Source organism: Vigna unguiculata, chromosome 10, assembly GCF_037176805.1.
Source record: "Vigna unguiculata cultivar grain cowpea cultivar isolate G323 ecotype 2 chromosome 10, ASM3717680v1, whole genome shotgun sequence".
NCBI classification, from domain to species: domain Eukaryota; kingdom Viridiplantae; phylum Streptophyta; class Magnoliopsida; order Fabales; family Fabaceae; genus Vigna; species Vigna unguiculata.
Genome location: NC_140801.1, coordinates 50,915,486 through 50,939,033, shown reverse-complemented (window position 1 = coordinate 50,939,033; position 23,548 = coordinate 50,915,486). Strand labels below are relative to the sequence as shown.

At 29.2% G+C, this 23,548-nt stretch overlaps 5 protein-coding genes across 5 annotated transcripts; all 5 read left to right on the top strand.

Moving 5' to 3' along the window:
* The first annotated feature begins 6,046 nt into the window (after window positions 1-6,046).
* Window positions 6,047-7,048, top strand: LOC114166260 (germin-like protein subfamily 3 member 1). The gene has a single exon (XM_028050977.2). The coding sequence runs from the start codon at window positions 6,094-6,096 to the stop codon at window positions 6,721-6,723; it is 630 nt and encodes a 209-aa protein (XP_027906778.1). The 5' UTR covers window positions 6,047-6,093; the 3' UTR covers window positions 6,724-7,048.
* Window positions 7,049-9,533: 2,485 nt separating this feature from the next.
* On the top strand, window positions 9,534-10,517 carry LOC114166476 (auxin-binding protein ABP19a-like). Its single transcript, XM_028051214.2, has one exon. The coding sequence runs from the start codon at window positions 9,584-9,586 to the stop codon at window positions 10,202-10,204; it is 621 nt and encodes a 206-aa protein (XP_027907015.1). The 5' UTR covers window positions 9,534-9,583; the 3' UTR covers window positions 10,205-10,517.
* Window positions 10,518-15,070: 4,553 nt separating this feature from the next.
* LOC114167318 (auxin-binding protein ABP19a-like) lies at window positions 15,071-15,933 on the top strand. The gene has a single exon (XM_028052376.2). The coding sequence runs from the start codon at window positions 15,114-15,116 to the stop codon at window positions 15,753-15,755; it is 642 nt and encodes a 213-aa protein (XP_027908177.2). The 5' UTR covers window positions 15,071-15,113; the 3' UTR covers window positions 15,756-15,933.
* Window positions 15,934-17,729: 1,796 nt separating this feature from the next.
* On the top strand, window positions 17,730-18,368 carry LOC114165647 (germin-like protein subfamily 3 member 3). Its single transcript, XM_028050220.2, has one exon. It carries the CDS (start codon window positions 17,730-17,732, stop codon window positions 18,366-18,368), a length of 639 nt encoding a protein of 212 aa, XP_027906021.2.
* A 3,196-nt stretch (window positions 18,369-21,564) lies between these two features.
* Window positions 21,565-22,504, top strand: LOC114167467 (auxin-binding protein ABP19a-like). Its single transcript, XM_028052560.2, has one exon. The coding sequence runs from the start codon at window positions 21,610-21,612 to the stop codon at window positions 22,228-22,230; it is 621 nt and encodes a 206-aa protein (XP_027908361.2). The 5' UTR covers window positions 21,565-21,609; the 3' UTR covers window positions 22,231-22,504.
* Window positions 22,505-23,548: the final 1,044 nt, after the last annotated feature.

Below are 23,548 nucleotides of genomic sequence, written 5' to 3'. Positions count from 1 at the left end.
TATTTCCTAACAAATAATATTGTATACAAATGCTCACAATCTATTTGTGAGATAATATAATTCTTATAAAAAATTTAATTAGATTTTTTAATTTTATTTCGTTGAATTTAATTTTTAAAATAATTCAATTAAATTTTTTATTATATTAAAATTAAATTTCCATTATAATTTATACATTAAATCATTCAATTAAAAAAAATTAATTTACATAGTTATTTGATGTATAAATTTTAAGAAAAATTTAGCTTCAATATAATCAAAAGAACTGATTAAATCAGTTTTAAAAATTAAAAGATTCAATTCAACTAAATAAAAATCAGAGATTTAATTAAATTTATTATAAAATTATAGAACCAAATTTTAACCAATAAAATATTAATAATTTGTTAACCTAGTTTATCTATTGGTTTCCTCAATCACATTAATTCAATTAAACCCAATGATCAAATAAATGTGCATATTTGCTTTTCTATAAGTGACTTGAATATTTTTATTGAAATTGTGATTTCAATATTTTTATTGAAATTGTGATTTCAATATCATACTTGTTAACATATACGGGGAAGGATGGTCTGAATGGTAAGACATTAGAAAATGACGTTTTAAAAGTGGTAGTGATTTAAAAATAGTGAGACTCGATTATTTTAATATTAAAATGTTTTAGTATAAATAGAATTGTTATAAACGAGTTTTATTATTTTAAAACACATCATCTCTCTAGAAATCACTTTTCTAGAGTTCTCTGACTTCTCTCTAGAGGTTCTGTCTCTTTGGTCGTCTGATTGAAGAATCGAGATCGTAGGATTGATCCTCTCGGCGAGCTCTTCAAATTGGACTGATCAGTTTCTCCGTTCGCGTAAGCTTTAGTCTTTTTCTGTTTTCTGTTGCATGCAACGTTTTAATCATCAGTATGAGTCTCTGCTGATCATCATAACAGTATGTCTTGATCGTTGTTGTGATGTTTCTATGTATAGATAGAGCATCCTGTGGAGTTAGAGGTGTTGACGTTTTTAAGGCGTTGACATTTATAAAGTTGTCTAAACAGGATAACAGGTAAGGGAAGCTAACTGTTTTACTTGAATTTCATCTATAAATCATTCTGATGACTTTGAATTGCATGATTGATTGTTGTATGAGTGCTTGAATTGTGTAATTGAGTGTATGCTTGGATTGTGCTAGATTTCTTTACTGATGCATGTGAGAACAGATTGGGAATCTGGTATTTTTGCCTAAGTGAGCAGCTCTCGCCTGAGCGAAAACACCAGAAACTCATCCCCTGTTTCTGCGCGAGATCTCGCCTAGGCGAGCCAGTCTCGCTTGAGCGAGAGTCACTCTCGTCTAAGCGAGACAGCTTAGCCCGAGCGAGAATTCGCCCAAAGTTTGGGTTGTTCTCTGTTTTGAGCCTCGCTCAGGCAAGAATGACTCGCCTAAGCGAGAGAGCCTTTTTGCATAGGCGAGACCTTCTAGCTTGGGCGAGAACCCCTGCAGTTGAGTGTTATTTCTTTGTTTCTAATGGATGAAACTATGTTTGAATGTTAAAATATGAACTTAGTTATGATATGCATGAATTGTTATGACTGGTAATATGTGTGGTGAAATTGCATGAAGTTGGAATATGAGAAGAAGTGGTTGAACTAGGATTTCAAGGGAAATTCTAAGAGGAATGTTTTAGTGTATGTAAGGACATAAGGACTCAGTTTTGGTTGGTATCCTGACGCTCCTAGTAACCATTAAGACTCATGTAGAGTATGATGGATTACGTCGGGGGGAGTAGCAGGAGGTCCTGGTCTATGAACCTGATCCGTCATAGAGGTGATGGGACTTACCTTGGGAGTGGTTGGGTGATAACCCCCTGTGTCCAAACTCTGCAGAGTTTGGGAACCGTCACAGGTGCAAGCCACCAAGAGATCCGATGTCGCTTACATAATCCGGATATTGAGTCTAAAGTCATGTATATGATTCTGGTGATAATGAGAAAGATTGCATGGTTTCTGTTTATAATTGAATTGCATGATTCCTTAATCAGATTAGCTTACCCTTGCTTTTTGTGTTCCTGTCTTGTGTTGTATGTTTCCTTTTGCGATGATCACCTATTCGGTGGGAGTAGATGTGGTTGCAATGTCAAAGGCACTTCTGAAGGATGAAGAGTCATCGTGTTAGTGTTGAAGAGGAGGTTTCCATAGTGGGAGCTTTAGCTTGGTCAGTAGTACAAAGTTTATTAGTTTAGTTCAAGTGTATAAGTGATATATTTTTATAGTCATACATTTTGTAAGACCGTATTAATATATTGTGTACACTGGATTATTTGTTTTGGAACTATGATGAAACTCCCTTCTTATTAGTTTTAAGCTGCTGAAATTGGGATGTTACATGGGTAATGATTTAATTATTTTATTGTCATTTCAAAATATTTTTACTTTCTATTAAATAGGTCTAAAATTTTTATTTTATATATGTTCTTATAAATAACATATATATTTGTATTCACATTTGTATCAGTAATTTTTTATTTTAAATATCAATTAAATAATTTTATTATAAAATATCACATTAAGAAAATACATATTTTAGAGAAAAAAATATTATAATTATATAAATATTAAATAAAAATATATATTATGGGAACAAAGTATATATATATATATATATATATAAATCTTGGTGTATATATTTTTTAATATATTGTTTGTTTATACAATCATTACTTTATATATCATATCATGCACATGAAATATATTGTAATGATCGAAAAAATTACAAACGAAAAATTTGAAAAATATAAGATTCAGTATATTAAACTCTAATGAATAAGATATTAACTATTATAAAATATTGCGAGCACAAAAAATAATGAAAAGCACAAAAGATAATAAAAAATGTTTTATACTTGATATTTTATTTTTATATTCTACTAAATATTAAAAAATATACTAACGTTGATATATTATAATTTTTCTTGATATATTATGAAACATTAAAATCATTGTTATTATCGATGAGTATATTTTAAATATATAATACAGAAACAATACAAAGTTCAAAATAGAGAATCTAAGTTCAGAAAATTATGAAACAAAAAAAAAAATTCTATGGTATGTTCTTAAGGACTTGAACATAAGAAAGATCCATTAAGAAAATTCGGATCTTTAATAAAACTAAATATGAGTATATGAGAACATGTATTTCTTGATATTTATAGGGTCTTTTGGGTCGTTGACTCATGGAAATAAATTAGTAACGTAATATTAACTAATATTAATAAAATAATAACTTACCTTACTTAAATACTAATAATAATAATAATATTAATATTAATATTAATATTAATATGATATCTTAATCTATATAATAAATATTTCATAAATCTTTGTCATCAAAGAATATTAGAGTATAAACTGATATTTTTCATAATTAATGTTAATATATGAATATTTGTCTCAATAGATGTGTCTTATAATATTTTGTAGTTTTTTTAGTGATGAAATTAATTGGACTTTATTGGACCGCATTACTTAGCATCATCTATTAGACCATTGAACCAGTAGGTATAATTAGTATTTAAATTTTTTTGATTTCAAGTGGATATACGTGACTCTTTATAAAAGAACTTTTGATTAATTGAATGAGAAACTATTTTTTAAAGCATTTGTATAATACTTTGAAAAAAAATAATCTTCTTGATTGTGTTTTATCTTGAATAACTGAATCAAATGATGATTATCAAAACTTATTTTAAAGTTTTTATAATTGACGACTTTTCCTTTTATTTTCTATTTTTTTTCTTTGAATATTGAATTCTAATTCATTACAATAAAATATCTCATTAATCAACAATTTTAGTGACAAAAAGTTGTTAATTATTGTAATAACCAACCAATTTATAAAATAAAGAATTATTAATTATTAAAATAGTTACTACTATAAAAAAAAATTATAATTGACTTTTATATTGAATTTTAAAATTTAGCTACAAAAGTTTTAATTATCAAATGAAACTGAAACTGTACATTAATTAGTAAGATTTTTACTTATTAGTTTTTAAAGTAGTATCTGATTAATATTGTTAATGAGTTCTACTTTTTTTGTTCCTCAAATTCTGAATCTTGCAAACTTGGATAACCTTCTTTTTTTTTTTTTCCTATTCAACTTTCCTTTTTTCTCTAAAGTATATTCACACAACTTTCTATATTATAAATTTCATGCAATCTCTTTTTGCAAAGTGATGTAAGAATACTCCCTCCATGATTGAGACCATAATTTTAAACATCAACTGTAATTGTTCAAATTTTCTTACAACATATATCATAAAGCTCGACAAAATTGCAAAATTTAAAACCTTGATGCTAGGAATTGTTTCCACAAACATTATGGTCCTTCCATGCATCTATTAAGCCAAAACCGACAAAAAGGACTAATCATTCGATAGTCATGTAGTAGAGCTTTCTTCTTCTTCTTTTTCTGTCCATGTAGTTTTGGTTTACCTAGGAAGTTAACTTTTTGTCCATATTTTTTTAAGCAGCAAGAAACATTATATCAGAGTAACTTGTTTGTGGTTTCACTGTCTTCCAATTTTCACCAGAGGTTTTGTACTTTTATATATGGGTTCCAGTGAAATACCTCACTATTCTTTCCTCTTTGGTTTTCCTCTTGAAAAGAATTTGAGGGGCAGCAAAGAAACTGTTAGAAATAGTGTAACCGCGGAATCTACTGGAAGACAGATACTATACTCTTCAGTGTGATGCATCATCATCCATCATTCACTTTGCATGGTTAGATTTCTGGCCAAGTCGTTGTCCAATAAAAGTCCAAAGGGAAGAAAATCTCGTTCACAGTGGCAGGTTGAAGTGAATAGTGAAAAGGAAACTTCATCAGATTCTGCTTTTCATGTATCAGAAACAAGATCTTAATCTTGCAGTAGTGATTTGTTCACTTCTACCTTGTCTTCAAGAAACCCTGCACATGAAATCTCAGAAATATATTAATATTTCACTCTCTTACTGTTATTCCAATATTCTTCATTCTTACTTTTAGCTAAATTTCTGGAATTAAAAGAAATGAACTTAAGGAAATTATAAATAAGTTTTCAAGGAAATTATTGTAAAGAAATTCTTTATATTATTTACTTTCGACTTTGAGCTTCTTAAAGATATTTATGTAAAAGTAAACAAAATAGATATTATTTCAGAATATAGAAGCTTATCCTGAATGCCAAAAGCTAATATCAAAAGGACAAACTGGTAATGTAAACTTTCTTTGTGCCCTTTAGTTACTCCATAAAAGTCTTGTATATCAGCCAAATGATACTGATAAGAAATCTTAGCAGGAATTAGGGGCTTTCTCTTTTCCACACATTCACTTGGTTCCTATTGAAAGAACAGCAAAGCTTTTAGCTGTCAAATGTCTGTATTCATGGCTTTCTTATCCTTCCCACATGACTTTGGACCACATTCCTATGTAGTTTCTTTCTCCATCTGATGCAGTATTTTGCATTTACACGCTCAAAATATCTTTTGATTCTCCAAAATTGGGAAAAATAAGATAATTAGCTGCTTGACATGACATATTCGTGAGAGTAATTTCCACATGATGTTGATTGATTGTTTCTGATAATTAATTACTAGCAAAGACTTGCAAAGTAGCCATTGTAGCTTTACTTTTCAGTATAGCAGTAAGTTCGTTAGTTAGCAATATGCAACATATAAATAAAACTTTGGAGAAGCAAATGAAAATAAATATAACAATTTATTTTGTCAGAGAAGTATTTACTGTTTCCTATCTGATGAGCCTTACAACATTAGATAAAAAAGGCCATTTATTAATTAGGGCAATCTTTACTCACCAAAAAGGTTTAATTATTATGAAAACAACGTTTCATTTTCTGTGTCTGGTGCCACAAGAGGGGACCTCTTCAGCTGGAATGTTCTACAGAATCCAAAAAGTGTTACTCTGGCTCTAATTTTGCATTTGTCATTATTAGCTGCATGGTATATTATGTTCAGCTCCAACTTGCAGCAAACTTTATATATATATAGCACCATCATGTAGCCTACAATTCTCACATCCCCATCCACACTTTCACACTACCAAGCCAAGATGTTTCTCCACACTGTGTTCCTCCTTTCCTTTCTCTTATCCACTTCCCATGCTACTGTCCAAGATTTCTGTGTGGCAGACCTAACAAGTGCAGATGGCCCTGCAGGTTTTCCCTGCAAGCCACCTGCAAAAGTTACTTCAGATGATTTTGTGTTTGCTGGCTTATCTGAAGCTGCAAATGTCACAAACATCATCAATGCTGCTGTGTCCCCAGCATTTGTTGGTCAATTCCCAGGTGTCAATGGTCTTGGACTATCAGCAGCAAGGTTAGACCTTGGTCCTGCTGGAGTTATCCCACTACACACTCATCCTGGTGCCAATGAACTTCTACTAGTGACTCAGGGTCACATCCTTGCAGGATTTGTCTCATCAAGTAACGTTGTTTATGAGAAGGTACTCAAAAGGGGAGAGCTTATGCTCTTCCCACAAGGCTTGTTGCACTTTCAAATTGCAGCTCATAAGAGAAAGGCCACAGCTTTTGCTATCTTCAGCAGTGCAAACCCTGGCCTCCAAATCCTTGACTTTGCACTCTTTGCCAGCAACTTCTCTACGCCTTTGATCACACAGACCACTTTCCTTGACCCTGATCTAGTCAAGAAGCTTAAGGGTGTTCTTGGAGGCAGTGGCTGATTAAGCTAGGGCTGATCACACAGTCTCATGGTTATGATTTATGAATTGTTCATTATCTTGCTTACTGCATTATTAATTACCTTGTGTTGTTTCAATTCCTTAGACTTGTCCAGGCCCTCTGGTCATTGATTATTGCTCGTGTGTCATGCGGAGTGCTTGACTTTTTGTTTTCCATTTCTGTTCCAAAGCTTAATGTGTTGAGACTTCAGCATGACCATGTTTAGAAGGGTTTGCCACTGTTAAATGCTGAACAACCTTATCCAATGTTCCCTGGTGGATAAATGTCGTGCTTTTCTTTTTCAAGAAAGATTCTTCTTGTCCTTTACTATTACCTCTTTATATGCACAAAAATCGGAGTTGTTTTCTAAAGTTTAAGGATTATGATGAAACTATGTAACAGAACTAATGTCAAATATTCTAAGGGAAGGTATAAATTGGTTTGGTGGTAAAGGTAAGAAAGAAACAGATATGTTATAAACTTGAATTAATATCTGTCAACAACAAAAAATAACATATATCAACAAACAAGTATTTGCTGATATCAAAATTATTTAAAGAAATTAAACTTAAAAATATAGGGAACTGGAAAACAACCTAAACAGGATTAGCATTTACCGATGTATCTTAGCATTACCAGGTGGAATGTAAAATGTTTAAATTTTAACATAAACTCTTTCTTTCTTATTTTTTTCAAATTTTATTGATGCCAATGTTTATCTCCTTTTAGAAGTGATAATGGTTATGGACCATTTGTAGCTCGGAATGCGACTGAAGATAAAGGTATCACATGGGAAATTGGATTTCTATAAAAAGCCAGACTACACACTAGAAAAAAAATGATTCCAGATCAAAATAGAAATCAAACCCAAAAATTTGTTTATCTTTTTATATTTCTCTTGTCACATGTTCAAACTTTGTTTTATTTTACAAGGATAGACTACACTACCTCCGCAAGCGGTTCTTTGTGCAATAAAATAATACAATTGTAAAATAGATACGAAGAAAAGACGGATAAATATGATAAAACAGATGCTATGATAAAAATAAAAATAAAATGATAAAAAAGTAATTTACATTAATAAATTCTATAATTTTATTATTAAGTGATAATATAAAAACAATTTATACGAATATGGTAAAATTAAAGATTTCATAAAACATCTAAGTTACAAACATCAAAAGTTCATAATTAGTGCATTGAATTTTCATTAAGTATTTTAAGTAAATAATTTTTTTTGGTTACAATATTATATATGCTTTGAGGTACAGAAAAATAAGGGCCTCGGTTGAGGTTGATTTTGAATGGGTCTTAATGGGTTTGATGTTTGGCGTTGCTTCCTACACCCATACCTTTCTTCCTGCACCCAGGAATTGCAAGCTGTCCCGTAAAGGATGGGTTGGCCACCAATTTTTTTTTTTTTTTATATATACTTATGAATATTTAAATTATATTTAATTATATAAATATTTTATAAGTTTTTAATTGATAAATTAATATTTTTAATTAAATAAATTTAAATAATTACTATAAATTACTCATTGATAACTAATAATTAAAATTTAATTTGTAAGTATTAATGATTTAAATTATAATAATATTGTATATTTAAATTTTTATAAAAATTTAAAATAAAAAATTTAATCTATTTAATTATTTTTAATTTAAAAAATAATAATAAATATAAAAATATAAAAACAAACTCGCGAGTGAGTGACTCATTTTTAGTATGCTAATTTTGCGGATTGGACAAGACAGACAAAAAAATTGAGAATTTCAACTCGGTACACTCCGTTTTAAGAGACTCACCGTGGGCCCATACCACTTTTCCGCCCATACTTTTATTTCCAAATATTCTTTCTAATTAAACACTAATTTTCACATAGTGCAATTCATTAAAAAAAAGTGAAAGATGCACTCTATTTTTTTCATTTCTTCACCAAAATAAACAAACCGTTTTCCTTACTTTATAAGGTGGAAAATAGTATACAAAAATTAAAAGTGACATTCAAAATAATAAAAAAGAACGAATAATTTATACAATTGCATGAGTCAGTATACTTTTTTCTATGATAACAACAGTTCATGTTATTGTATAATAATGATCATGCATGAATCAAAATTTCAATTTTTTTATAATGATAAATTCACGACCCTAATGTCAACCCTTCCTCCTTCTTTAAGCCACTTTTTGAGGGGCTTTGGATCTAGCACATATAATACTTCAAATGAAAATAACGTAATTTTTCTATATGTCAAAGTTAACGGAAAATTCATATTTGAAATTATTAGAATACTACAACATTTTTTATTCCTGTTTATACATAATAATATAAACAGTCTCGCTGAAAAAAAGAAAAAGAAAATCACAACTATAGTTAAAAAAATATTTACAAATTTTATTATAAAAAAAATTTGCAAAAAATTGTTCCTAATTTTTTTCAAAATATTTTATATAAAATATTTTTCGTAATAAATTTTATAAAAAATCATACGAAAAAGAATTATTTTTAATTTATTCATAAAATCTACCTCAAACATACAAAATCGGCCTGCTAAATAAGACTTCCAAGATTAAGCACTCGGATCGCAGCAATGTATTTTACATTCCTTATACTTCTATCGTGTTTTTTGATCAAGATTTACAATTCCTAATGATATTTTTTATATTCTCTCAGTGTTCAACATTTTTCATATAATGAATTTGACTTGAGAGTTATTGCCATGTGGAAGTAAATTCTACGTTACTGCATGGTCATCTCTTAGTTTAGTCTCCAACTTGTAAAACTTGCCCTATAAATGGCTTCCGAATCCCACACCACCTTCACACCAACTCCATTTTCATTCATCGAAATCCTAAAGATGATTCACACTCTTTTTCTTTTCGCTCTTCTCTCATCAACTTCCCATGCTTTCGTGAACGATTTCTGCGTAGCAAACCTAAAGGGTCCCGATGGCCCTTCAGGCTATGAGTGCAAGCCACCGAACACAGTGACAGTGGATGATTTTGTGTTCTCTGGTTTAGTTGCAGGAAACACCTCAGGAATTTTCAATGCTGCAGTAACCCCTGCATTTGTGACTGAACTCCCCGGTGTGAACGGTCTTGGTTTATCTGCAGCACGGTTAGACCTAGCCAAGGGTGGATTGGTTCCGGCGCACTCACACACTGCTTCAAGTGAAATTCTGATAATGGTGAAGGGTGAAATCACTGCTGGGTTCATAACACCTGGTGCAGTTTATCAGAAGACACTGAAACCAGGAGATGTTATGGTTTTCCCACAAGGACTCTTGCATTTCCAAGTAAATTCTGGTAAGGGAAAAGCCACTGCTTTTCTTGCTTTCAGTAATCCAAGCCCAGGAGCACAACTACTTGATCTTCTTCTGTTCGGCAACAACTTGCCTTCGGAGTTCATTTCACAAATTACTCTGCTTGATTATGCACAAGTGAAGAAGCTTAAGCCTCGTTTTGGTGGCAGAGGATAGAAACATTGCTCATGAGTTCATCGTTCCTATGTTTGTTTGTTTCTGATAATAATGTTGTGCATGTATTTTCCATTTTGAAGTTGAAGATTTCATAAGCACGTTGGAAAGTGGAGTAATTAAGAAGAGTAGTGGGTTAAGATATGCTTAAACTTGATTAGTTTACTTAATTATTATATCTTTCATTTGATACTGTTTTACCTGTGTTATTCAAGAATGATGTCGTAGTATCACTTGTGGTAGGTGATTTGCAACTAAGCCAAATAAAAGGAAGAAGTCTAAATTTAAGGGCTTGCACATCTTTTTGTTTTAAAAACTAAGTAATTTTACTTTACTTGTCCATCATGTCAATAAAGATTTTTTGTTTTTTTGGTTGTACCAAAGAAAGAATTAAGAATTTAGTTTTAATACACACCCATGTCAATAATTTTGAATGATCAACTAATCCAATATTGAATGTATTATCTTTAAAAAATTAAATATGTATATGGTGTCTTAACTTTCAGTAAATTTTGGAATTAGTCTATTTCGAAATTTTGGATCAATTTAGTCTTTTATCTCTCGAAATAGGTCGATTTAGTACTTTTAATCAAATTTTGTTAGGTTCATTTAATGTTTCGTACGCATTTTAGGATTGTATTTGAGTTATTTATACTGTTTGACACATTTTTACTTTAATGTTAAATCAAATATTATTATGAAACGTGTTTGAAATGTTAAATAAACTTAACAAAATTTGATTAAAATGACTAAATTTACGTTTTCGAAAGATGAAAGACTAAATTGGTCCAAAATTTTGAAATAAACTAATTCTAAAATTTACTGAAAGTTAAGGGACAAAAAACATATTTAACCCTTTTTAAGATAGGTAAACTATAGAGTTTATCAATCTTTTTGTACATGAGAAAATGACAATTCATAATTTAAACAATAGAGCATTTGCATATCAATACACTCTAAAAAAATTCTAAAAATTAAGGAGGTGAAAAAATGAATATTATGTAGTATATTACAAATTAAATAAGAGTGGTACGTATATCTAAACGTATTATTACATATATTTTTAAATTTAAATTAAGACTCGCATAAATATATTTTAAATATTTTAAAATTTAGAAATCATACGTAAATATGTGTAATCAATTTCCGAAAACTTTAAATATTTAAAAATATGTTTTAAATATGCATACTTGATTGAAAACATGGTGTCAAATTTAAAAGAGAAAATTGAAGAAATGTGCAACGATATATTTTTTGATAAACTGTAAGGTTAAAATAAACCTATATATTTTTTAAGAACATCAATATTGCACGATATAATCAATTTATGTATTATATTATCTATAAATATTTTGATATTTAATGAAGAAAATAAATACGAATTTTTCTTTTTAATTTTCTAAGAATGGTCAACTTTTATTTGATAAGAAAAATAGTTAGCAATTTGAAGATATATTAAATATTAAAGATAATGCAAATAAACAAAAATGAAGAGATTTTTAACAATGATGGTCTATGTCTTATCATTAAAGAATAAGAAACATTTAATTGTTTCATCAATAAAGAGTGAGATTTAAGTTATTACATCGGTATAAATAGTCTTAACTCTATTTTAATTGATATTGATAATTATTGTTGAAATCAAATGTGATTCAGATCCTGATAGATTTAGTCAATTTTTTCCTGCTATTTTTTATAATAATACTGTTCCTTACGTTGTTTTTAAGCCACGTAACCCACGTTATTGGGACTTCGGATCTAGCACACATAATACCTCAACCTTAAATATTACTAAATCGTGTAATTACCCGTTTCTTTAATTTAGTATATCCCATATATAAAATATTCCCTAATTTAGATATAATTTTTTTTTTCATATGTATTAACCACTATCAAATGTTGTGGTTTAACTTTAATGTACTATGCATCCTTTTTATCAATGCTAAAATATGCTCTTTAAAATATATGCAAATTATACTTTGTCTGATTTAGTGATTGCAACTATTAAGCACCAAATGAGAGAAAAAAAAATCAGTATCTCAAAGCAATTCTAAATTTGGTTTTTAAAATCAGTCTTTTAAAAATGGTTTCTTGATCCCTAAGATTTTTTTTACTATATATATTGTTGATGATTAATTTCCGAATAAAGAATCTGCCTAAAACACTCTTTTACTATTTTTTTTTTTTTTTTTTTTTTTTTGCGTACACCAAGATCTTATCTTATAAACCGTGCTTTTTTCGGGAAGATGGATATTGATCAAAATTTTGGTAGCCACATGATAATCCATTGGGTCAACCAGAACTAACTGAAAGAGAACTTTTGCTTCTTGAAGCCTCACAATTTCTTCGTGCACCTCCTCAATTTTCTAAATGGCTATTTTACTTTTGAAAAACAAAACTACTATGTTAAAAATACACCCATTTGATACTCTGTTTAATAATATAATAATATATATTATAAAAATTAAATTTAAAAATAAAATAAATATAATTAAAATATTTTAATTTTAGAATGTCAAATGAGTATGTTTTATTCTTTTTGTAGTGTCAAAGTATCACCACTCTTTACTTTTCATAAAAGCGACTATCGAATTATCTAATTTTATTTTTTTAGAACAAATTCCCATGGAAATTTTAAATTATAGTGACATGTAGTTTTAATGTAAAAACTAATTTAAGATTTCATTCGTCCTTGTGTGGTGAGAAAGTTTGGCATTGGAATACACGAAACAAATGCATAGTATAGATTTGATCACTGTCTAAACTAATTTTTAATTGATTATTTTTCTAAAAGAAAATATTTGGCGGAAGTGATCATTGGCGTGTAAGGAACTCTCACGTACAAATATATACATCAATACAACCAAGTAAATTAAATGTTGACCACCAAGAAAAAACGATTACAGGATAATAAATTGGTTTAAATAAGTAACCTTGTTTTAAGGAGTATATTCGTTATTCTTTTGCATTTTGTATCAGGTTGTCTTAAGATAGGAGTTATCATTTAGCATAAAACAAGAGTTTAATATACACAATTGCATTAATAGTTTAAAACTTTTTATATTATTAACTAATTAAGAAGCTCGTCCCTTTTTATTGTTGATGACAAAATAATAAATAAGGATTTGAAAATTTTAAATACATAAATTTTTAAAATATTAAACTATTTTTTTAAATAATATATAAGGATTATTTTCATATAAATTTTAGTTTTAACAAAATAAAATACAATTTTAAAAATTGTAAGTTTTTTAAACTATCGAAGTTGACTTTTTTTTTTCTCATTCATGGACCTGAACCTGATATCAATCCACCTACCCTACTCTATGCATTACATGGAATGATAATAGGATGGTGGTAAACGCAATTAAAAAAGAGTAAATAGGTAGTTTAAAAAAATATTTTTGGTACAAAGAATTATGAAAAAAAAATAATTGAAATGTATTTGTTATTATTTAATTCCAACTGTTAAGTAAAGTTATTTTCGTATTTACTTAAAATTACTTTTTAATTAATTGATAAAGTAATCTTTTTACACTAACAACACACGATAAATTGACAATAAATATTTCAGAAAATCTAATATTAATAAATTATATTTATTATGATATTTAAAGATTAAATAGAAATAATTAATTTTATTTAATTACTAATGTTATAAGAATATCATAAACACAATTCTTCAATCTGTATGTTGTGGTAAACTTTATTGAGGGATATGAAAATTTGTCAGTAATAACGGACAACTACAAATTTGTCTATGAATATTCGTTAATAAATATTTATAAGTATCCTTGTCAGAAAATTACATGGTTGAGTTTTGGTCTTCCTTCTTCTCTTCTTTTTTTTCCTTATCATTTTCTTCCTAATTGTTGTCGGATTGTAATGCCACCATCACCTCCGGGTCATTTTTATCTTTTGAGATGATCTCATCGTCTTACTTGTCTTCATCCTTTATTTTTTTCTTCATCCACCACTCTGTTACTAGCAAGCCTATGCGTCACCTCCTCCTTAGATTGGGTAGGAAATTTTATCATCTAAAATACTAATACATTTATCGACGAAATGAGACCGTTGATAATTGTGATAATAAGATAGCGATAAAAATATCCTTGACTACCATGAATTGTAATCTATCGACAAACAATTTTAACGGTTTTTGCCATTTGTAATGTGATGAAAAAGTTGCCGATCTTAACATTTGTCGTAACAATGATTGTAATTTACTAATAAATTTTTCTTATAGGTTTTATACATGTACAAATTTTAATTGGTGCAAAATCTGTTAATAAATTTGAATTTATGAATGAATTTATTATTGTCCCTAATATATCATCACTAATTAACGAATTTCTTGCGGTGTAAAGTAAATACTAAAATTTATTATCATTCAAAAGATAAAATACGGGTACTTATGAAGTTTGCATTAACTAATAATAAAAACCATCCTCTTTCAATACTACAGTACTTAATATAATTTATTACATAAACCAAAAAAATAAAAAATAATTTAAAAAAGTTCTTCCAGAGAATAGTGAACAAAATGTGCAGTGTACACTTTATATATTTTTATTAAATTCATAAAAAGTTAACAAAAGTTTCTATCTGCTGTTTCATTCTAATGTCACTAATTTTAATACGACAACTACTTACTTTGCTTGTGGCTGTTCATGTTTCACGTCATTCTCTCATATATAAAATGTAATTATGCAGCTCATAACTTCATGCTCAAGTTTGATTAAAGGATTGAGTAATGATACACATGCATCTTATTTAAACTGAATTAATCAGAAAATATAACTTTTCTGCAGGATTTAAGAGCCACGTACCTTCAACGTGTAAGAGTAGCTCTATAAATAGCTCGTCAACTTCACATTACCTTCACACCAAATTCATTGATGAAAGTTGAAAGATGAAGAAGATAACTCAGAGTCTATTCCTCTTCACTATTCTCTCATGCACTTCCAATGCTGCTGTCAATGATTTCTGTGTAGCAGACCTAAAGGGACCTGATAGCCCTTCAGGATATCAGTGCAAGCCACCTAACACAGTGACGGTGGATGACTTTGTGTTCTCTGGCTTGGTAGCGGGAAATACCACAAACACCTTCAATGCTGCATTAACCTCTGCATTCGTCACTGATTTTCCAGGTCTCAATGGTCTTGGTGTTTCCGCAGCACGGTTAGACATAGCGAAAGGTGGATCAATCCCAATGCACACACACCCTGCTGCCACTGAACTTTTGATAGTGGTGGAAGGTCAAATCACCGCTGGTTTTATGACACCATCTGCAGTTTATTCGAAGACTCTGAAAGCAGGAGATGTTATGGTTTTCCCACAAGGACAACTTCATTTTCAAGTGAATTCTGGAAACGGAAAAGCCACTGCTTTTCTTGCTTTCAGTAGCGCAAACCCTGGAGCACAACTTCTTGACCTTTTGTTGTTTGGTAACAGTTTACCTTCTGAATTGATTGCACAAACTACCTTCCTTGATGTAGAACAAGTGAAGAAGCTTAAGGCGCGTTTTGGTGGCAGAGGAATTGATTATTCCTGATGTTTGTCGCTAATCATTGTCCATGGTGATGTTGGCTATGTCCTTGTCTTTTCCATTTAGGTTTGGATCATGTTCTTAAACTTGATCAAGTTACTTATTTATGTTATGTCAACGTTAATTGGTGTTATATACCTGTAGTTTTCTAATAATGATATTGTATAAAGTTGTTTTTATTTAACTGTAACTTTTAAAATTTAAGAAAATAATAATGATTTTATTAGTTATATCAGTATCCTTTATCTAATCTTTAGTGCGTATATATTATTTTTAATAAATAAATTTTTTAGAGTTAAAAAAATTATTGTATTTCTTGATTTATCAAACACTTGCAAAATTAAGGAACTAATTACAATTTTCAACCAAATTACTCTTATAAATACAACAAGAAATGAGGTCAAAGTACGACACCACCAACTATGATGAGAAGACACTGAAGTCAGAAGACTTATGATTTTAAACCCTTCTATCAAATAAATATTTACAAATTTATTTTAACAATATAATGTATTAATAATTTAATTTAATAGTAATTAAAATACTAACATGTTAACATAATTAATATTGTTAAGGTACAAAAGCTTTTCGTGTAAATTATGGATAAGGAAATGCATGCCTTTTCTTTTAGCAGTGTAATTAAGTGAGGGGTTCGTTATTACACCCCCACGTTTTTTCTATGCATACCCAATTTTACTTTGATACCCATTATAACCCTACAAATTATATATAATTAATAAGGTAAGCAATAAGGTAAACAACTTATTTTTTATTCACATCGGAAACATGTAAACTAATACATTTTAAGCCAAAACTATGAACGACAAACTTTTACCAAAATGATCACGTCTATGTTTATTTCCTTTTTAACAAAAAACCAAAGAAACATGAATTAAGTTGAGAGCAATGAGACGTGTGATGATGAAGGTGCAATAATGGCAGAGGTGATACCGTGGGATAGTGGTGAACGAAAGGACTAATATTTCTGTTGTTCAAGACCTAACAGATAAAAGTATTATTCTTCAGTCAAGATTATTGTGTAGTATGAACAAAAACTTGTTTCTGTTACATGCAAATATAAAAACATAAACAACGTAACTAAAATTAAAAACTCGCTGTAAGCGTGCAACCTACAACTAAAGGAAAATTGAAATGATGTGTTTTTCTTAAAAAAAGACAATACACAATTAATATCCTTTTTTCTTTCTCCAATATATATTTTAGGCTTAATTAAATTTTAAGTTAATGATTTTAAATATCTCTCATTAAGTTTTTGTGAAAATTTTATGTATATTGGGTATTAAATTTTTTTTATAAGTTTTAATCTAATTCTTGTTATTTATTTTTTCTTTTAATATATATAGTGAAATGATTATTTTCTTCATTATTCATGACTTTTCAGTCACAAATTCTTTAGGTAGTCGACCAAGAGAAAAATTAAATATCAGAATTTGAATTGAAAAATATAATTATTCTAACACTTGATGTACGATAAAAATTTAATAAGAATTGAATTATAAAAATATCCAGATTTTTAGAAACTCAAATAGAAACTACAATTCATCTTACTTAATTTTATCAATTATGTAATATATAATAAGAAAATATTTTATTAGGGACAAATTTTAGTGATAAAAAATAATTAATCACTGTAATAACCAATTTATTAAAGGTATTAAAATGGATTTCAATCCATGAATCAACTCAACTCATCACAGATTCAACTTGAGTTGAGAAAAATTCAGTTTTTATAAAAGTGGGTTGAAAATATATGTATAGTTTCTTGAAAATAATTTATATATTGTTAGCGAGCACGAAGAAAACATTAATTCTTCCTTCTTCTGTGATACATCATATAAACGACCTACAGTTGAGAGTGTTGAGAGTTTGTGCAAAACCTTTATTTTTGGTTGGTTATAAATATAGGTAATTAGCTAGCCAATCCATTCTCACCTTCATTCCCTGTTTTGTTGTAGTATCATGAATTCATCAGAAGAGATGATTCTGATGCTCATACTTTGTTGTCTTGTTTCATCCACTTCCCATGCTTTCCCTCTGCAAAATTTCTGCAAGGCAGACCTCAACGGTCCAAAAAGCCCTGCTGGCTATAACTGCCTCCCTTATGATGCAGTAACAGCTGCAGACTTTAAGTACAGTTTTAATGGAGCACCAAGCATTGCAGTCCCATCCAACACTGTACTATTCCCTGCATCTGTTAATGAGGTTCCTATTCTCAACGGTCTTGGCATTTCTGGAGGATGTGTAGAGATCGAGGAAGGTGGAATTGTTCCGGTGCACGATCATGCTGCCACTGAAATAATGTTAGTGCAACAAGGTGAAATCACCGTTGGACTCTTTACACCTCGGAAAGCTTATCAAAATACACTCCGACAGGGAGATCTTGTGGTTTTTCCGGAAGGACTGCGGCATTATCTTATCAATTCCGGTACCGGGAAAGCCACTGCTTTCGCCGCTTTTAGTAGCGCTAACCCTCGTTTACGTTTTCTTCCAATAGAACTCTCTGCCAACGACGTCCCTAGCGCCATCATTGCCCGAACCACCTTCCTTGATGAACCCCAAGTCAGAAAGCTCAAGGCTTTTTTCAATGGCACCGGCTAGGATTAATGCCAACGTATTAATACAGTTTTCTGACGATGAATCGGCTTCTGCAATAAACTTGTTTCTGTGTTATCGTGCTTTTTCGTTCCAATAATCACTGTCAGCATTACACTGTGTTTCACTTTTCGTCTTTTATGTCCGCTCTTAATCTTTCCACTTCTATCATCTTAGGGTTTGTTTGAGTTACAGTTGAAAAGGTTGACTTTGAATCCAATAACATCAAATAAGTGGTCTGATTTTCTATATTCTTCAACTGATTTTTGAATGTTGAAATGATAATCCAAACATACACTTGACTTCAATGTCTTTTGAAAAAACATGTTCATATTTTAAAAATAAAAACAACAAAGAAACTAGCATCTACTTTAATCTATTTATTGGACAATAATATTAGGCCTCCTATTTTTTTATTATCATTTTTTATTTTCTAACGTCATCTATTATGTGTCATTAATTAATATATAATTATTTTTTTGAAAGAATCAATATTCTATACTAAATCATATTAAAAAATAAAGGATAAAAGTAAAAAATAAAAAAAATAAAACCGTAATTTTCCTAATTTATCTTCATATTGATTTTGTATTTTTTTTTATATGTAATAGTTTTTTACAAAAAAATTGGTGGATTTACGACAAAATCAATTTTATTTTTTCAAATTGATAGTTTTTGTCGGTGATAATCTCTCATTCTTCCTCTTAAGCCAATTAAATCAATCTTATTTTTTCATACTATTAATATAGAATCGAAGCACGACTTGTTTCCTTTCACGTAAGCCAACAAACATCCTTTATTTAATTTATGTTTACGTTGACCCGCTCAAGAACAGTGTGTTCGCATAATGAAGAAATCATGCGTCAAAACACATAATCTGAAAAGGCTGATAATTTGACGGTAAGAGGAAGAGTAACTCCTGAAACAAAACAGAGAGCCTTATATTACAAATATATTTGCCTTTGCCTATGCGTGCGGTTCCAGAATAAAACTACTCTTGAGAATAATCTATGAGTCAAAATTTTGTATGGAATATAATAAACAAAATTAAACAATATACAAAATAAAAAAAATAATTATGAATTCATTACTTTAAAAAAAAATATAAGCCTATCAGAGATATCATAATTGACAAATAAAACACTTGTGTCATGGATAAAAAGAAAAAATATTATCATATTTTATTTTTTTATTGTTATTTTATTACTATCTTTCTAGTTATTTTAGGTTTTATTTAATAAAATTAAAAAAATAAGTATTTGGTTTACATATTTTACAGATAAGTTAAAATATTAGAAAAATTAAGAAAAATATTAACAAAATTTGATTATCAAAGTTATTAGTAGGAAGAAATATTTATAAAGTTGATTACTCAAGTACAAGAATTCTAATATTACACAAATATCTTAAAAAACAATACTTGAACTTTCAACTTTATTATTCATATGATTTTGTACACTTATCAATCATCATGTAAAATTAGTCTTCTTAGTTGACCTTAAGTTGTCAAAATCTAGCAAGGTAGACCTGCAAAAACACTTTAACATTCAAGTGAGTGTTTAATTAAGTTCATTTTCAATATGGTATTATTGAGTATTCAAAAGCTAAACCTTTTATTCTGCTGACCTATTTATATTGAACCTAGTTGGATTTGATACGGTTTATGTAATTAGGTGAGACCAGTTGTGATTTTATTTTTATTATATATATATATATATATATATATATATATATATATATACTTTAAAAAAAACACATGTTAATTCTTATAATAATATGTACAAACATTCCAAAAGAGAAGCTACTTGAAGTAAAAACTTCTCACATATGAGTCACTCTAATATATGATGATGATTATGATTCACCAAGAAGGTCATAATTGTGATTTAAAATGGATTTTACCTTTAATCCTAGGTTTTTCATCTTTATAATACTTCGTTGGTTGGTCTCCGCTAGTATTTTTTTTTCATCAGTATGTACCAACCAGTATAATAGTGTGTGCATGCATCATTGCATTATTTATTTGAATCATAACTTTGGTAGACTTACCAACACAAGGAAAAGAGAATAATAAAATGAAAATAATTTTTTGACTATTAAATTTTAACAACTTTCTTACAATCTTAGGTGACATTTTTTAAATGGTTTTTCATTTTTTTCATTTTCTCATTCTCAATATTTCCAAACCATGACATTATGTTGTAAAAAAAAATTATTAAAATTTAGTAGTCAAAATATCATTGTCCATATTAAAAATGCTGTGAAAATGAGAATGGCGGCAGAAGAGGTGAAGCACGGTACGATGGAGGGAAAATATCATCATTGATTGAGAAAAGTTATCTCACTCTTCTGCATATATATATCTACAACCGTGGAAAGAGTAAAATAAACAGCTTAGTTTGAATTCACATCGGAAACATCTAAACTATCATATTTTAAGCTAAAACTATGGACGACAAACTTTTACCAAAATAATCACGTCTATGTTTATTTCCTTTCTAACAAAAATCCAAAGAAACATGAATTAAGTTGAGAGCAATGAGACGTGTGATGATGAAGGTGCAATAATGGCAGAGGTGAATAGCGTGGGATAGTGGTGAACGAAGATAAAGTATTCTTTGGTCAAGATTATTGTTTAGTATGAACAAAAACTTGTTTTGTTACATACAAATATAAAAACATAAACAACGTAATTAAAATTAAAAACTTGCTTTAAGCGTGCTACCTACAACTAAAGGAAAATTGAAATGATGGTATGTATTTCATAGAAAAAAGACAACACACAATTAATATCATCTTTTCTTTCTCCAATATATATATATATATATATATATATATATATATATATATATATGCTTAATTAAATTTTAAGTTAACGGTAAATTTAAATATCTTTGATTAAGTTTTTGTTAAAATTTTATATATATTAAACTCGAACTTGGTTATTCTTATAAATCTAAGTACGAGTTTAAGTCCTACATTAATTAGAAATGAAAGAGTATAGTATTATACGAAAATAAAGACACATAAATTTATTGTCTTAATTTTTTGGTTGAGAGTGGTGTCAACATTTTATGTGATTGGACTTAAATCTGATTAGTGTTTGTTCTTTCCAGTTAACCCCCTCTGTAAATCTAACATAAACCTAACAAGGTGGTCGTCCAATATGTCAACAGGGCTTATAAATATGTAGCTCTTCCCACATCACCTTCGCACCAAATCCTGTTATCGAAGTTTCAAGATAAAGATGATGAACATTTTTCTCCTCTTGGCTCTTCTATCATTCACTTCCGATGCGGCTGTCAATGATTTCTGTGTAGCAGAGTTAAAGGGCCCAGATAGCCCTTCAGGCTATCAGTGCAAGCCACCGAAATCAGTGACAGTGGATGACTTTGTGTTTTCTGGCTTTGTAGCTGGAAACACCACAAACATTTTCCATGCTGAATTAACCTCTACAGTTGTCACTGATTTTCCAGGTTTGAATGGTCTTGGTGTTTCCGCAGCACGGTTAGACATAGCGAAAGGTGGAGCAGTCCCAATGCACACACACCCTGCTGCCACTGAACTTTTGATAATGGTGGAAGGTCAAATCACTGCTGGTTTTGTGACACCATTTGAAGTTTATAACAAGACTCTGAAACCAGGAGATGTTATGGTTTTCCCACAAGGACTACTGCATTTTCAGGTGAATTCTGGAAAAGGAAAAGCCATTGCTTTTCTGGCTTTCAGTAGCGCAAACCCTGGAGTACAGTTACTTGACCTTGTATTGTTTGGTAACAGCTTATCTTCTGAATTGATTGCACAAACTACCTTCCTTGACGTTGCCCAAGTGAAGAAGCTTAAGGCACGTTTCAGTGGCAGAGGCTAGGAATGCTTATGAATGACATCACTGTTGGTGTTTGTTCTATCAATTAAAAGTACTATAAATTTGTGCGTACGAGTGTTTTGTTTTATATTTATGTTTGATCCCAAACTTTATGAGTTGAGGGTTTGACTTTTAGTCGTCAAATTTTATCAACTCTTCCAATATGTTTTAACCTATATGAATACGTTGGATGTATAATATGAAGAATGGAATATGTTCATACATATTTAGTGATTAAAGGATTATTATGAAGTTTTATGTTGAGAATCTGTAAAAATTTGACTTAAATAATAAATACTGTTCAAGTATTGGATAAAACTTGTTATTAATTTTCTCAAATAGATCTATTTAAATATATTATTATTATTATTATTAAAAATATGAAAGATAATTATAGGGGCAAAATGAAAAATTTGGAGGTGCAGAAAAAAAAATGGGATGCAGGAAGAAGCACACCCCTATCTATTATATGCAGCCCAAAATATTGACAGTTATGGGCTTATATGAATTTGTCTGGGTCCAAAAAATAAGTATGTAATTATCACTTAATAAAAATCAATTTTTATACGACGTTAAATAAGATTACTGGTATAAAAGTGTGATCTAAACATAGTAAATGTCACATTTATTTAGATATAGCTTAAAAATTATCTTAAACAACATTTATATAAATGCTACTTGTAAAAAGTGTAGGCTAATAAAAAAATATGGTCTAAAATATATTAAAAATTAAAGCTTTTAGATTAGAACTATTTTCTCCTCTCTTTTTTTTTGACTAAAAATGAAAAATTTAGTTCCAAAAACGTAAAAATTTGAATTTGTTCTCTCCCTTTGATTTTAGACTGAAAACGTCAAGAGCTCACAGTTTAAAGTGTGAAGTTTTGGAAAACATTAGAATCGTTGCCTTTTATAAAGATTTTAAACAACAAATTTAAAATTATTGTCATACTGAACATCGTATCGTATTACCTACAGCTATACTTACCTAAACTACACTTAAAAAATTGTTATCTAAACTTTATTCTATGATTTTTATGGTTTAACTCACAATTTTGTATTGTTACTTAAAACGATTTTTTTGTAGCGATATTTCTTTAATATCGTTGTATTTTAAATGCATTCACCGGACAATCTTTAATAACATAATAATATATATTATAATTTTAAATTAAAAAATCAAATCAATATACTAAATACTAAGTATATATTAAGTACTTAAACGTTACTTTTTTTTGTGTCAATAAATTTGTTTTCTTTTTTCATCAGCAGGTGCCAACAACTAGTATACAATAGTGCGTGCATGCATCATTCTCCATTATTT

What these genes read in the sequence shown, in the direction of transcription:
- LOC114166260 (XM_028050977.2), top strand. Translation starts at nt 6,094, where the DNA reads ATGTTTCTCCACACTGTGTTCCTCCTTTCCTTTCTCTTATCCACTTCC.
- LOC114165647 (XM_028050220.2), top strand. Translation starts at nt 17,730, where the DNA reads ATGAATTCATCAGAAGAGATGATTCTGATGCTCATACTTTGTTGTCTT.
- LOC114167318 (XM_028052376.2), top strand. Translation starts at nt 15,114, where the DNA reads ATGAAGAAGATAACTCAGAGTCTATTCCTCTTCACTATTCTCTCATGC.
- LOC114166476 (XM_028051214.2), top strand. Translation starts at nt 9,584, where the DNA reads ATGATTCACACTCTTTTTCTTTTCGCTCTTCTCTCATCAACTTCCCAT.
- LOC114167467 (XM_028052560.2), top strand. Translation starts at nt 21,610, where the DNA reads ATGATGAACATTTTTCTCCTCTTGGCTCTTCTATCATTCACTTCCGAT.